This window comes from Blennius ocellaris (genome assembly GCF_963422515.1).
Source record: "Blennius ocellaris genome assembly, chromosome: 10".
NCBI lineage: Eukaryota > Metazoa > Chordata > Actinopteri > Blenniiformes > Blenniidae > Blennius > Blennius ocellaris.
Window position 1 is genome coordinate 5,126,800 of NC_137659.1, and position 15,647 is coordinate 5,142,446.

Consider the following 15,647-nt stretch of genomic DNA (forward strand, 5'->3'; position numbering starts at 1 on the left):
ATCTAGACAGCATGAGGAGGTGAAGCCGCGTCCCCCCGTCGCGTATTCCTGATGTCAGTCACACGTCAATAACGGAGCAGTCGCATGTAGAAAAATATCGGAATTGGTATGATCGAGGTCTGGGTCTGGTGGGAAAACATCGGAATCGAAACTTTCACACAGAGCACAAAACAAAAAACAGTTTGGATAGGAGTCACTTGTTTTCTGCCATTTCTGCGTAAATTAAAACATTTTTCCAAAGCGTTGCAGCGTAAATGCAAAAGCGATGCGTTTTCACTTGAAATATTGCGTAAACAAGGCAAGACGGGTCGTCAATCCATCGCAGGGTTAATGCACGTTCAAACACACACACACTCACACCGACGGGTGATTTAGGCTCGTCGCCGGCATCGGCTTCACATTTGAACTGGGTTAGAAAACGACGGGAGAAGAACATGCAAAGTTCACACAGGAAAGTTCTTGCTCTTGTGATAAACAACACTGCCGTGCGATTAAAAAAAGAAGCATAATAAATAGTGAGCAGGTCGTCTCTCCTCCGGGTGTGGTCTGATCAGCAGGAAGATCCACGGATAGAATTCATCAACCTAATTAAGGCCACGGCGCCACCTTGCCACCGAACTGCACGCCGGATCCACAAACAAGGCGCTGAATTCACAACAATATCAACAAATCCTGTTACAGCTGCAGTTTTTCTGTTCACCTCGTGTACTCTAATGACATGGTGTGGGGGTTTGAATATCTAACAAATGATGAGCCAGTATTGCAAGCTTGTGACGAGAAGTTCGCTAAAGGCGAATGAAAAGCTCCTTGATGGAGGTAATCCAAAAAAACAATTGGAGCAGTTCAATACAAACTGATAATGAACTCAGATTTATTCAACATATTGAATTTGAATAAAAATGAAGCGACACTTGCCAAAAAAGTTTAAGACAGCATCATGTTGATGATCATTTAGCTTCTTCTTCTTCTTTTTTTTTTTTAAACACATTATGTGTAAACATCTTGGAAGATAGAGAAACAGCTGCTGCAGTTTTGGAGCGTTTCTATTCATGTCTGATGTGAGGTTTTCTTTGGTGATGGCAAGACACTCCCCCGCTGTGGAGATGGATGCAGTGTGTGGTTTAGATGAAATATAAAGGCCTTACCTGAAAGAGACATGGAGATGGGAGTTTTCTGAAATATGTAACAAGATGGATGCTCGCTTTCTCTCTGTCCTCTTCAGTTCACAGCATCCATGATTCCCAAAGCAACTTTTTCCACCAAATAAAGGTTAATACGAAACAAAAGGGTGACATAAATCCTTAAAATTACTCCAACTGGTCTTATTTGCACAACTTTAGCAAGACTATTTCAGATGAAAAGATACATTTCAGTGAAAACTACACAATAGAATCGATAATTCCTCCTCACCTCACTAAAAATCTAAAGTGGTCGAGTGTTTTGTTGACCAGTTGTTGCAATATGTTTACCGGTGCGTGAAGCTGTAAATCACCCTCCGGTCTGATGAACGCACAGCAAATTCTTACTTTAAGACACAACTAACAAAGTTTCTCCACTCGGACTCCTCGGGGTCGTGAAGTGAACGCGAGCTGCTTTAGAGGAGGCAGACAAAAGTGTGGAACACGCTTTTCTTTTCTTTTTAGATATTGTCGATTGGAAATGTTTTATTATAAGAGACTTTGTTCCTTGAAGTATCCAGTTTTGACTTCCAACAAAAATCAACTGTGGGATTATTTCTTATTCGAGGTCTTTATTCCAGTTTGATACAGCCAACAGACGCAGGTAATCCTCTGCATCCCTGTTTTATAACCATTTCCTCCCATCCATTGGTTACATAGTTATCACAAAATAGTGACTCCTCCCTCCAGTCATCGCTTTAACACTCCAGGCATATAAGTACTTTATATTTACTATTTATACAATATCATTAAATCCAGTCATCCATCCATACATCCACCCCGCATTCACAGAAACACTGTACATCCAGATTTTGTCTTTGGAGGCGTATTCGCCCCGAACGCGTTCAAATGTGGTAGAGAAACAGCCGAGTACCATAGTTGTTTTTTTTTGTCTTTTTGTCTGTTTCCAGGTTGATGCTCTGAAACGCTGCGAGATGATTTGTTCTAAAAGTCCAGCTGACATGGGGCGTGCAAATATAATACAGAGTGGTGCAAACCTCTTTATGTGTTCTGAGGACCTTGGTCCTGGAAAATGGCGGCGAGAAGATGAAAAAAAAAATACAACAACAAAAATAAATTCAAAAATCAGAAAGCAATAGAAATAACAAGATTGGGCTCACCTTTTCCCTTATTCTAGCTTGTTTCACTTCTTAGTGTGTACACAGAAACATCCAAAGCCAGGCTGGCAGTGGAGTGAGAGTCTTTTCTTGCTTCCCCAGTGTGGTTCATAACGGAGTGTTTACAGTACGGCAACATACTGATTTTTGCGGAGCGTCATTCACCCTCAATACTGGTGACATTCAGCCTCGCCAAGGCTCCTTGGCTCCTCCTTTGGTCTCGGCAGCCCAGCTTTGCTCGGACCGATCGGTTTTGGGGGATCCAGTGTTGGGACAGAAAGACGTCAACTTTGCAGTAAAGTGGCACAAATTAAGAAAAAAAAAAACAAAAAAACAAACCCAGATGCAAAAAAGTGCAGTCAACTTTCTTTTTCTTTTTTTTTTTTTGGTCGCGAGTTCGTCGTCTAGGTTTGGTTGATACGATGCGAGTCTGTGGCGTCGTTTGGTCCAGAGGATGGAGGAGTTGGAGGAGCTGGTGGTTTTGAGATGAGAAGCTGCACCTGGTGGGCGACGCCCATCGTGGCTACTTGCACGAGGGAAGGAGAGCAAGCGCAAGAAAAAAAAAAAAAAAAAAAAAGGAAGAAAGAAAACCAGGAGGAGACTCGTCCTTTTGTCGTCTACCTGCCAAAAATCTTCTCGTACTCGCTCAGTATGAGCTCCACGATCTGGTTCTGATAGACCATGTGCACCGCGATGTTCCACACCTCGGTTTCCGGCCGCAGCAGCGTCGGGCCGAACACGATGGCGACGCTCTGAGTGTTCATGCGGTTTTCCTCCCCGCAGTCGATCACTCTGGAGGAAACGAGAGAGAAGCAGAGCCACTCAATTACAAGTTCAACTGTTGATCTTTTCCCAATGAAACTAAAGTAACTGTTGCTGTAAAGCAACATGTATAATATCTGTACTTTTGCTCGTTTTGTGGGTGAAAAACATTATTTGACTTTTAGTTTTTAAAGCACAAGGCCCCTGAGAGGGAGAAACGGGCCCAAGGGGGAGAAAAGTCTATAAATGAGAGCTGCCTTTACAGTCGACGCAGCATTAAACTAGATTTTTCTCTTTATGGTGGAGGAACATTAAACTATTTTCCCCTGTAGCATCAGAATGCTAACATTAGTTTCCCTGGAACTTCTCTATGACACCAAAAGCCGTTTTCACAACTTTTCTCCTCCGATTCATTTCAGTTCAGTTTTCACACGCAGCTCAGTCTGATCCTGAAGGGGGCCGGGCTGGGAAAATGAGAGCGTAAAGAAATGTTTCATTTTGTTTTGGTGCACAGAAGAATTACTAAATTAAGAGAACGTTGACAAAACCTGGAAATCCTGTCAGTCAGTGTTTATTTTAAAGTTAATGTTGGCGGAGGCCTTCTTCTATATAGTATAAAGCCTTCAGCTTTTCACAGGTTGACCGTCACAGTTCGACTTCAAAGCTCATGTTAATTGATTCACCTGCAGCTTCAACAGTCAACAAATCATAAGCAGGAAGGTTTGCGGGGTGATCCGGAGGGCCAGGATGGGGCACCTGGTTGTGAGCCGCATGCTGTAGGTTTGACCCCCACTGCTCTAAAAGACTGAGTAACTTATCATTACAGACACTGAAAACAGAGCAATGACAGTCGAGAAGGTTTAGAGAGGAATTAAAAAGTTTTAGCTTCTGAAAAAACAACAACAACAACTCCTTAAATGTTCAATGAAAATGATTGTAGCCATCTATTTATCTGCATGCAGTGATTGTTCACAAAACAATATGCCATCAGAAATCAAAAGTGAAACATTTACTATTTAGCTATGATCGTTGACAATCTGGGATTTTTTTCGTGCTGATCCAAGGCGCTGGTAGCTTTTCATGAGTATTTTTCAACAGTAGAAAATACAATTCAAATCCATGCCTGTTGATTATTACGTTTTTGGGTTTTTGTTGCTGCTGCAGTCAACTTGAAGGAGAAAGGATTATAATATTGATGTTCCTCATGACCAAACAGTGGACTTTTCAAACTTTTACCCCCAAGTTCTGGCTTAATGAAACCTTTTTTTCATCTGTGGAAGAGAAACAGCTGAACTAAAGGTTGCATCACTTTCCTGCACAACTCGGCTGTCAATCACCACGGACACAAATCCCTCTTCTCTGTGTTGATCCACATTCATGTGTAAACAGGTGGAGGGTGTTTTTCTTTTTTTGGTTTTTTTTCTTACTTCCTGAGGTGTTTGAAGAGAGCCTGCATGGTGTCGTGGTTGGGCTTCGGCAGCTGTCTGACCAGATCTTTGATCGCTTCCACCCGCTGCTTGTTGTCTGGTATCTCTGCAGGACGAGAGACACATTTTATTCAAGTCCATCACCGGCTTACATGTACTGTAACCGTTTCCTTCGCTTTCACTGATGCAATTTAAAGAAAAGTGTTCCTAAAGCTGCTTCCGTTTATTATTTAGGAGCTTTGTTTAGTCACACTTTCAAAAGAATTATAGTGCGGGGTACAAAGGTTTCCCACAATGCTTTGATCCGACTGAACGTGTGAATGAACACGTACTGATGGCGTTGACAAAGTCGTGGAAGAGAGCGTAGGTGAAGAGCGGCTCGGGCAGCTCTCTGAAGTACATCTTTAAAGCGCCAGTGGTCACATGGATGTCCTCCCACTTGTCCTCAGCCAGATTCACCTTCTCGTCTGGACACAAACGATCGGTTACACCGACGCTTCCGAGCATCTTGAACTCAAACCGGGATCTCTCCATTGCTTACCGTGGTTGACGGTGAAGCGTAGCTTCTGAATGATGGCCAGGTTGCCGCTCACCCTGTAAAGCCCGTCTATACTCAGTCCTGCAGAGCGAAATCGCCACATGTTTAACAACAATTTAAAAGCCTACCCAGAAACTACAGTCGCTTCATATCAATCCTGAAGCCACCCACCGCTGTTCTCAACGTGGTCGATGCACATTTTGACGAAGCTGGGCACCGTGCTGTTCTCCCTGTGACACAAATCGTCCAGACTGCAGCCGAAGACCTGATCTGATGGAGGAAGATGAGAGCGAAGGCTTCTTATGGTGTGTTAACGTTTACATTCCAAGAATGATAAAAAAAAAAAAAAAAACCTCTGACTCTTTATTACTAGTAAATCATTACGAAAATGATCGTGGCTTATCTTAGCCAATGAGTATAAACAGGCTGTAAAGAAACAGGTGTATGAGGCAATACCGTTTTTCATTCCCAAATATTGAAACAAATGTACAAATACTGCAAGTGCCTCGACAGCCATTTGCTTTTTTCTTTTATCGGTGCGTGGATTCACTGTATAAGCGTGTAGATAAAAAAAAAAAAAAAAAAGCGAAGCTGTTGCTCCAAACCTTTGATGTATCCCTTGTCTCTGACGGCTTGCAGTGTGGGCCGGCGGGTGAGGAACTTCTTCAGCTTGTGCCGGGTCTTCTTGTTGTCCGAGGCGTCCATGCTGGTGGAGGTCTTCATAGCTGCGGAGGAGGAACGGTGAGACAAAGCGGCGTTATCCACCGCTCGCCACAGCATGCTGAGCGACATGGCGACGGGTCGAAAACAGACGAGCCGGAGATTTACACGAGGGGAAAACGCCTCGTCTCGACTTTGGACTTTCGTTTTGTGATTTATTGCCAAGTGGGAGTTGTGTGACGTGTCTCATTTTTTTAAATATAACCTGTGTGAGAGCAGCACACACACAGACCTCTGCCTTTCTTGGAGTCTCTGTGTTCTTTCTCTTTGTCGTGTTTCTCCACACCGGGGGACTCAGGCATGTCCTCTTCGATGGCTTCGTCTGACTCCCAAGCCTGACACACACACACAATAAACAAAAGGAAGTAAGATAAGAGTGGCTGTAAAATAAAGACGCCAACCTGTTGACTGAAGGTGAAGTCAAACTGAATCAAAGTTGAAGCCAACAACCTCACTTATCAATATGCCTCTCTTCCTTCAGAGGGAATAACAGTGTTTCCACTCTTTCGGGCTGCTTACATGTGTGCTGATGGTGTCCTGCAGGGTTCGGTACCAGTCCGAGATGACGTTGTCATTTTCTGACTGGATCAGCAGCTCAGTTCCCTGTCGAGTCTTCAGCTGCAGTCAGGAGACACAAGGGGACGGTCACCTTCAATTCCCATCTAATAATCATCACTCTTAATTTAACATTCAAATTTTTTTAATGGCAAATTCAGTTATTTACAATTGAAATCTAAACTTTTAGGCATTGGTTTGACATCAATCAGATTAAAATTGACCATATTATGACAAAAATACATTCTTTGACCTTTTTGTGACCTTGACCTTTGACCTAATCGCTCTCAAAATCTTATTGATTGGTCCTTGGATTGTTTTTTTTTTTCAAAAAGTTGGTTAAATACATGCATAGAACTCAATAAATAAATAAACATAACCTTTGCAATAATAATGGTAATAAGGGTAGTTATTCAAATATAATTTCTTGGTCTTTGTTGATGAGGTTGCAGACCTTTGAACTAAACCGTAAATGATATTTGGAAAAGCAAAAGCTGAAAAATCTGAATTCCGTATAAGATGAACTCAACACCCAAATACTAGTTGTTACAGGAGGCAAAGGAGGAAATAAGTGAGTATGGGGACCATAATAAGAATTGAAGAGGATTTCTTGTTACATTACTAACTGCAGTCATTACATGACTGAAGTTACATTAATGAGCTGACATTTGATTTCTCTCTCACCTCGATGACGTGCTTCTTGCTGGATTTGTCTTTGGAGGCCCATTCCACTGAGCCGCCCTTCAGGTCGACTGTGAACTCTGGTTTGGACTGACTTCCTCCAAACTAGATGGACAGAGACGGAAGGAATCAGAGTTTAGCACAGAGGGGTCCGTTCATAATTTAGAAGCGCTTCAATCTGGAACCATGCAGGAAACAAAAAGAGCTGATTTTATGTGATCGTGGTTCATTACATCATGGCACATTACAGAGACCTTAAACATAAAGTGTAACAACACAGTTATGAGTGTTCGCTATAATCCTGCCTCTGTGTTTCATGCTGTTTGTGCAAACGGACCGCGCCGGACTCCCGCAGACCTCCATCTAACCAACGCCAAGAAAACAACTGTGATTTAATCGCATCGCTCAAAAATAATGAAAGAAACTGAGTTTAATAATCGACTGATCACGTGTAAGGACTGCTTCTAACGTGACTGATGACACACGGGGGGGGGGGTCTTGAGGTGGGAGTGTGGCGAGCAGCCGGGAGGCGACATGCAGAGGAGCGGGAGGTGACACAGAAGGAGAGAGGGCGCACATACAGAGGAGGCTCGGTCAAAGCAGCCGGCGGGGAGCTTCTCAGCCGACGGCCTCCAGTTACTCAACAGAGACAGGAGTAATTCAGGTAAGGAGCCACTGGGGCAGAATGGCTGCGTGGGGTCGGAGGTAAAGAAAAAGGATGATGGCAGGATGAAGCCAAAGGTAAAGAAGAAAAGGAAACAGAGAAAGTTCTTCTCTCCTCTAGTGTTTTGTAGATTATTTCTCTGTTACAACACTATTTCAATTCCAGATTATTGTTTCCTTTTGTATGAAGGAAAACATCTCACTCATACTGCGCTCTGCTGCTCATCCCTTAAAAGGGCAATAAAGAGGATTTTCAACTGAGAACACTGCTAACAGAGAGAAGAAAAAAATATCAACGCAAAGTTCTGGTGCAGAGTTTACATTTATAATAGAAAAAGAAAATAGCACTGCACTGTGCACCTAATCTGAAATGTGGGCAGAAGAAATCAATGAGCTTTCAAAGCTGTGACAGAAGTCACCCTCCTTCTCTTCTCAGTGGACTTGAATGAAAACATGAAACACATTATGTTCCTCCACATGGATGGGGAAAAAAAAAAGCAGAAGTCTTCCTGTCGCTCACCCAGCTGGTCCCGCCTCCTTGACCTTTTGCAAACAGCAGCGTTGAACCTTGAAGGACCGTCCAAGATGAAGTCCAGTTTTTCCTGCCACATGGAAAGAAAAAAAGAAAAAAGAAAAAAGAATGTGAATCTGTGCAGGTGCGTCTCAGAAAATGTGAATATTGTTGAAAAGTTGAATGAAATGTCAATACTTAGTTATGTCAACCTTATTTTTGTTGATTTTAAGCATTTTTGCTTTTTCAACCTTTGTGTTTTTGTTGTTACAATTTTATCCAGTTCCAGACTTTTTTTCAGCCATTTTAAAAAATGTTGCCAAATTTTGAAAAATAGTACAATGTGGAAATAATGACAAACACTATCTTTTTATATTTTTCATTTCCGATGTTTATGGAGCCTTTACAGACGCATTAAAGAGACACGTGTCTCTCCAGTTTAGCGGTTAACGTTCTCAAATATATTTCAGGGCATTTCTCTATTTAGTTTGCAAGATCTCTCTATTGTTCTCCCAGATACGTGCCCCCCCCCCACCCCCCGGTCACGTTGGATAGAGCCAAACAAAACATGGACGGATGAATAGTCATTCCCACTCACCTTACTTTCTTCCCGTTCTCTGTAATCTTTGTCACGTTGAGAACGCCACACTTCTCAGATGGCTACAGAGGGAATTAAAAAAACAAAAAGAAGAAAGAAATCATGGAATCGTGGAAAAAACAATCACATCACAAACTCATCAAACAAGCAAACTGTGATTTTCAACCGGTAGAGCAGGTGAGAAAACAAAAAAGGTGCACAAAGTGCAATTTCAACAAAAACATTTCTGACTGAGACTACACGTGCTGCATTTTAACAAGTCACTCATTTTTTGGGGGGGGAAAAAGTTTTGTAGGCAGTCAATGACATAAAATGGACCGAAATTAAAACACTACTGACATTTTTAAAATCCCAGTCCATAGAGAATTACACTAAAAAGAACAAATGTGACAACATTTTTAATACAAGACTAATCAATACTTCTAAACCATGACTGTTATCACACTTCCTACACAGGCTCAGTCTTTTTTTCCCCTCCAAATGTACTTTTAAGCTAAAAATCCTTTCTAAGTGGCTGTTTTCAGCCCTGTGTAGGAAGTGTGTGAGTTTAACCCTTCCGAAGCGGGTGAAGAGGTGAGGTTAGTGGTGAGTACTAACAGAGGCGGGGGGCTTGGGAGATGAAGGGCAGGAGTCAGAGTCGGGAGAGGGGGGCTTGAGGGCCAGGTGAGCATCCTAAAGGTGAAGACAGAGGGGTGAGAAAACAACGGTGTCACACGGGCCAACAAAAGAAGGTTAATGAGAAAGTGACGCGAGGTTAAGAAAACACAGGCAGCTGGAAGAGTGTGCTGTAATTACCGGAGAGGTAATGATGCTGTGGAGTGTGTTCAGGAGGCACAAAGGGATTATTCATTAAGAAGTGGATGCAGGTCAGGTACCCTCCGAAGACTCATGCAGCTCAAAACTACTTTACGCTTCAGCATAATTGATATTTTTCAAAGATAAGTCATTGAACATTGGAGTTAACTCTCATTGGTTTGTGATTGGTGAGTATTTGATCAAATCACTCAAGTGAACAAGCTTGATCAACTCCATGATATTCATCTGTATTTATGACTTCTAATTACTCTCATGCAAAGGTGATCAGGTGGTCGGATTGGATTAAAAAAAAAATGTAATAAAAAAAAAAAATGGCCTGGCATTCTACTGACTTGGTGTTTGTAGGGGTGACGGCGATCCGAGAAGAAACGCCTGACTTTTAGAGGCCGCTGCAAAGCAAGCGGTCTACAACTGAAACTCTGTACTCAACAGGGAGTTTCACAGGTGAACACAACAATTAACAGCTGCAAGTGTTAAAAGCTTTGACAGATAAAACTGTGCTCACAGTTAATACATGTAGGATATTCTTTAAACAGGTAATCTATAGTCGGGGGGTGGGGGGGGGGGGTGTCAGACCTTGTCGCTGGGCTCTTGGACGTAGGCGCTGTGCCTCCACTTGGTCAACACGATGGGATCTGTGTGCTTCCTGTCCAGACTACGGCTCTTTGGAGCGTCTCCAGACGGCTGGGGAGGGGAGAGGGTGTACTGGAGGGAGGAAACATTTCGTCATCTACCATCTATACTCTCTTAACAGAGACAAAATTCGCTTCTAATTAAACATGGCAAGAATGTAATCTGAATTACAAGGATGTTTGTGCATTATTCTGCAGGCTTACACATCATTGTATCATGAAATGTCAATGAAAAAAGCCACATTCATCTGAGTTGTAGGGAATAAGCCGTTCATAATTTTAAAAAAACTGTGTTTGAATGCTAAAATTATGTAAAATATGTCATTTTTATAGTAAAAGTTCAATCTTTTTAACCTTTTAACTACTCGATAATGGCGGCTTTCGTACAACTTTCAAGCTTATTGTCAAATTAATTCTTGTGTGGGCTTATATAAGCACTGGAATATTATGGGGTTCTGGCACTCTGTCAGACAGCTAAAACACAAACATCATCAGAAGTACTATAGTATAATAATGACAGTGAAACTGAAGCTGACTGAAAATGCAACAATAAAGATAATCATTAAAGCAGCATTAAATTCTAAAAGAAGTGTTGATGGATGAGTTGTTGGACATCATAAGTGGCTTGAATTGGGTTTTTTTTTTCTGTTGCGTCACACTGTTTTTACAGTGTTGAAGTTGTCACAACTGTCACTTTGACTGGGAGGCAGTTTGCTCAGCTGCGCAGCCACAACGACACCAAACAGAGAAGATATGGTGAGATATATCCTCTCTCGGGTCTTACCTTGGGCAGCTCCCATTCTGACCTGGAGCCGTCTGCACTGTAGTAATAAGGTCTTCCCTGTTCGTCAACGTGTTTTAACCACTGGCAGTACAAAGAGAGACAGACCAGAGAGCAGCCACAGTCAGCTGTGTGAGTCCCGAGGCAATAGAACTAGATTTAAATTGAAAACAGTAAAGGAACTAATGTTTCAGGCCATGTGCAGGTGCATCTCGAAAGAAAAAATTCCAAATCAAGTGTATTTTAGGAGTGAAATACCAATTAAATACACAGTAATCCTAAATCGGCAAAGGAGACAAAGAAACCCAACCAGCTTTATTACATTTTCGAGATGCACCTGCATTAAAGTCTGTTCGAAGGGGAAAGTAAAAAGAAATTTCCATTGATTAAAGTTGGTGTTCGACTGTTGATGATCACTCTCATCAACAGTGGACAGAGGTAGGAGAGTTCCATGCAGCCGGTACCTTCTCGTTAGTATAGTCGCTGACGTACAGCGTGTGGCCGTGCTCGTCCATCTCCTCGGACCAGCCGCGCGGCGGCGAGCCATACTGACTGTCTGACTGGCTAGAGTAGGTACTGAAGCACGTGTCCTCCGACGACAGAGGCTGCAGCCGGCCGATGGAGAGCGAGAGGAAGGGGAGGAAGGATGGCGAGAGCGAGAGAGGTGTGCTCTGCCATCAGTGTGGGGGGAGAGGGAGAGAGAGAGAGAGAGAGAGAGAGAGAGAGAGAGACAGAGAGAGAGAGAGACAGAGAGAGAGAGAGACAGAGACAGAGAGAGAGAGAGAAGAACAAGAGAGGAACAGACAGAGGACATTTTTCACCATGAAGTCACAAAGTAGGAAGGACAGGTCATGCACCCAGAACCAATAAATCACCAGAAAACTGCCCCCACATCAGTAGCGAGACCGTACAGGGACACAGAAACCACCACCTCGTTTTCATGCTTGATTTTGGACAGAGAAGTCTAAAACCTGCAGCCAGACACAGGACAGGAGAAGTAACAGTGACTGCTTTTGGCCTGCAGGTGGCATTGTGGTGCAGCTTTTTAATGAAACAGGATGACTCAAACTCTGAGCAGTCCTGGTAAATTTGGACTAATATGTTATGTCACTGAGGATATCTGATGTTAGAAAAAAAAAAAAGTCATTTCCTGCTGATCAGCTACAGCCAATTTAATAAAAATGAATACTGACTCCTGCAATTTCCAAACAAAGAAAAGCTGCATGTGGTTTTGTTTTTTTTGTTTGTTTGTTTTTCGGGTTTGTTTTTTTTTTTTTTTTACTCATGGGCAATAAATCATTTCGCAGCGGCTGCATAATTAACCTGTGTGTGTTGGAAAGAACAACAACAATATTGTTCATTTTCTCAGAGATCTATTTTCTCTGATAATTCAAATCTAACCAATCTGCGAGGGCTGGAGGAGCAATTTTGCGCGTCTGCATGAAGCGCATTGTTTATGAGACTGCAGACTCTAACTGATGAAAGTGCTGTCACGCAGTCATTGTTATGGATTTGATGTTTGGCACTGAGTCACAATGCTCTGACACCGACACAGAATGTAGAAACACGTTTTTGAGACTCAAATCTGACTTGTACCATTATGCGGTTATTAAAAAATACTTTTATGATACTAATGTATGAATTATGTTTGTAAATACCCAATATGTTTGTTGTTAAGAGTCAAACATATGAAATGATCCCAACAATCACCACGATGCCCGCCCTCATGGTGTGAACGGATGCATGTTGGCAGTGTACTGAAAACTGTTGTTTTTCCATTTTCATAATATAGAATCACGTGTAGATGACAGAAGGTGTTTTGCATTGCAATGCACACCCTGATGTCAGAGTGAATGCTAGTGAATGCACACTTTATTGTTATCAATCTACTCGCATATGTGCAGGAAAACTGTTGAATGGAGCTGTAAGTTGCATGTGAAAGGATGAGACGTGTCAAAAAAAAAGGCCTTTTCCTTGATCCTCGTGCAAAGCGGTGTTTCTGTGATGCCCGAATCTCCTCATGCAGGATGAATAAAAACTCATCCCACCTTGAAATGGAGCTTAACCTGCCCACCATGCATCTATGGAGTGCCGCGCTCAGTCAGTTTTACCTCGGTGCTCTCTGAGGTGCTGTGGCTATCTCCTCGGGAGTGTCCAATGCTGGCGTCCCGGGTTCGCGGAGGCTTCCAGGTCCTCTCCTGCGTGGAGCGGTTGTAGTAGTAATGCCTGCCACTCTGGTCCTTGTAGGCCTCCCAGTCTCCCTGCACGTGCAGCGGGGAGCCGGAGGGCGGAGGCGGCTGGTTTGTGTTGGTGATCTTCAGCTCCTGGAGGTTTGTGTAGACGGGCGAGTCGGAGCGGCCTCGGCCCGACGAGGACACCGTCTGCGGATGAGCAGAGATCAACGCGTGAGTCATCTGCGAGTGAGGTCCGAGCCTGTTATATAAAAGTTCCCAAACAGGGAGGCGAGAGGCCGAGACGTGAGAAACCAGCAGCTCTAGTGTAAATCACCAGCTGGTGGACACTTGGATGTGAAAAAAAAAAAAAAGTGCACATCAAACGTCTCACCCCGCCCCTCTCGCCGTGAACATCATGTTCCTATCGAGCTGCACGTGGAATCAATCACTTCACCTTCCTGGGCCGGTTTACGGTTTACTCTACACACTCGACACGCTCAGCTGTGCTGGAGAACAAACCTGACGGCTGGAAGGTTGTGAGGAAAATAACAATTCAAACTGACAGGAGCTGTGGCGGGCCGGAGAGGAACAGATCACTGAATGAAGTGAGAGGAGGTCGATAGAGGAAGGAAACTGCCACTCTTATATAACCGAGTGGCCCAAATGTGTGTTTTCGGAGGAAATAAGGAAGTAAAACTGACTGAAGGTGCTAAGCTGTGTTCATTCAGACAACTGTAAACAGAGTCAACTCTCCAAAAACATAATATAGTCGACGAATAAGATTATTTTTCCAGACTTCAAAAAAAGATTCCCATCTAAAAGAAAGTGTATTGGCACTCATGTCATGGAGGTACAGGCTTAATTTGATCTGTTACCTTGTTAACAGAGCATGCATGTTCTTCCTGAGCCTGTTTCCTGCCACCATCCACAGACATGCAAAATAGGACTTTTCTGTGCTTAAATTAGTGAGCGTGACGCATTGTATATTATTAATATTGACATTCTGTTCTGTTTATAAAACTGCACAAAAGTGTATAATTTTTCCAGCACCTGTAATGTCATATGACACATTAAAACTATTCTATTCTACGCTTTCTAAGCATATTCCCGTTGTTAGGAGAGCATTCTAATTACCACTCCATGCAAGCTAAAATAACAAATTCATCCACATTAGACTGATAAAAGTTGTTTTTAATGCCAGAAAAGGAGCCTGTTGGATTATTAACAATGCAAACTCTGTCAACCAAGACTGAAAACCACTAGACAACAACCTGAAAAGGAATAAAAGTAAATAAAAAAAATAATTACTCCCTGATAGTGTATTAATTTTCCCTCTGGGCTCTCTTGGCCGAGGAAATCATTGCTGATACACGACAGAAATATTCCTGTTAAACTGGAGAGGAAACCTGGCCAGCCAACCACACAAACAATTAAGGGAGAGTCTTTCTAACTGTCAGAACTTCAGGTGACATTTAGGATTTGAGAAACAACCTTCAACCAGAAAAAAGTTCAACCAATGACACGGCAACCAGACGCAGAACCGATCCAGTCAATGGGCTGCTTGTCATGATTATTTCATGCTGGCATTACAAAGAAGCTGCCTGGCTGCAGAGCGACGGGGCAGAGAGAGAGAGAGTCATAAATAATGCCGGTCCCCCCGAGGCGTCCCAGCACTGGCTCTGTGATGTTTTTATTGCACGGGGATCAATAGGGATGAAATATGCACGAGCCCGCCAAACAGCTGGAGGTTCCCGCAAGAATCCAATAAACGGGGACGGGGAGGAGGGAAAGGTGCTGTGCAAGGCAACAGCGCACCACAGACATTTACATCACCAGACTGTTTTGCTTCAGTTTTGGATGGGGAATTTTATCAAACAAGAAAGTTATGATGAATAATAAACCAGTTAAATATTACCTCCGGAGGTGAGCAACTGGCAAACACATCGTCCTCTTCGTGTGGAGAGATGGCTCGGAAAAAACTCCTCCTCAGACGAGTGATTGCCATGATATTTGTCAAATATTGAGACGTGGACGGCAGCTCTGAGTCTCTGTTCGGCGGCATGCGACGCTGCTCTGTGGTCTTCCTGTGTCGTATTGCAGCGCGAACATGTGATTCGTAGATCTATCAAAGGGGAAGTCTTGGTAGTCAATTGACCGTTAGGAAACCCGCCAGTAATAACGGACCAAAACAACTTTGGTTCATGAAACAGACACATTTGTCAAGGGTGTAAGTAACAACATGATCAAATGTGTCCAGATGTGCTTCATGAACTTTTGTTTGCAGCAAAAATAACATCTGTCATGAACTTTCTGACCTGATGTTTTGCTGTTTGCTTAAAAAAAATAATTTTGCTAAATACATCAAATAGATGCTAATGATGCAGGTAAGTCAGACAAATCCTCCTAATAAAGACACCTCGTAAGTCTTTGCGTCCAGATTGGCTTATTAAAAAATGCACCGTGAGTCTCCTGACTGGATGATTATAGCTGTAT

General features: G+C 42.9%; 1 protein-coding gene across 4 annotated transcripts in view; it reads right to left on the minus strand.

The window, feature by feature from the left end:
- Positions 1-1,759: 1,759 nt before the first annotated feature.
- LOC308135242 (rho GTPase-activating protein 12-like) overlaps positions 1,760-15,647 on the minus strand; it is a 45,163-nt gene continuing 31,275 nt past the window's right edge. For 2 of the 4 annotated variants that reach the window (XM_080503132.1, XM_080503131.1), the window contains exons 3-18: positions 13,092-13,361; positions 11,445-11,651; positions 10,984-11,064; positions 10,144-10,272; positions 9,349-9,423; positions 8,752-8,813; positions 8,163-8,244; positions 6,983-7,084; positions 6,263-6,361; positions 5,976-6,078; positions 5,629-5,748; positions 5,195-5,293; positions 5,027-5,104; positions 4,818-4,952; positions 4,486-4,591; positions 1,760-3,088 (exon numbers count right to left, since the gene is read on the minus strand). In XM_080503132.1, the coding sequence (XP_080359258.1) occupies positions 2,914-3,088; positions 4,486-4,591; positions 4,818-4,952; positions 5,027-5,104; positions 5,195-5,293; positions 5,629-5,748; positions 5,976-6,078; positions 6,263-6,361; positions 6,983-7,084; positions 8,163-8,244; positions 8,752-8,813; positions 9,349-9,423; positions 10,144-10,272; positions 10,984-11,064; positions 11,445-11,651; positions 13,092-13,361 (1,923 nt within the window). In that variant the 3' untranslated portion in view covers positions 1,760-2,913. The remainder of the gene's footprint in view (positions 3,089-4,485; positions 4,592-4,817; positions 4,953-5,026; positions 5,105-5,194; positions 5,294-5,628; positions 5,749-5,975; positions 6,079-6,262; positions 6,362-6,982; positions 7,085-8,162; positions 8,245-8,751; positions 8,814-9,348; positions 9,424-10,143; positions 10,273-10,983; positions 11,065-11,444; positions 11,652-13,091; positions 13,362-15,647) is intronic. The other 2 variants (XM_080503133.1, XM_080503134.1) reach the window with 2 other exon arrangements.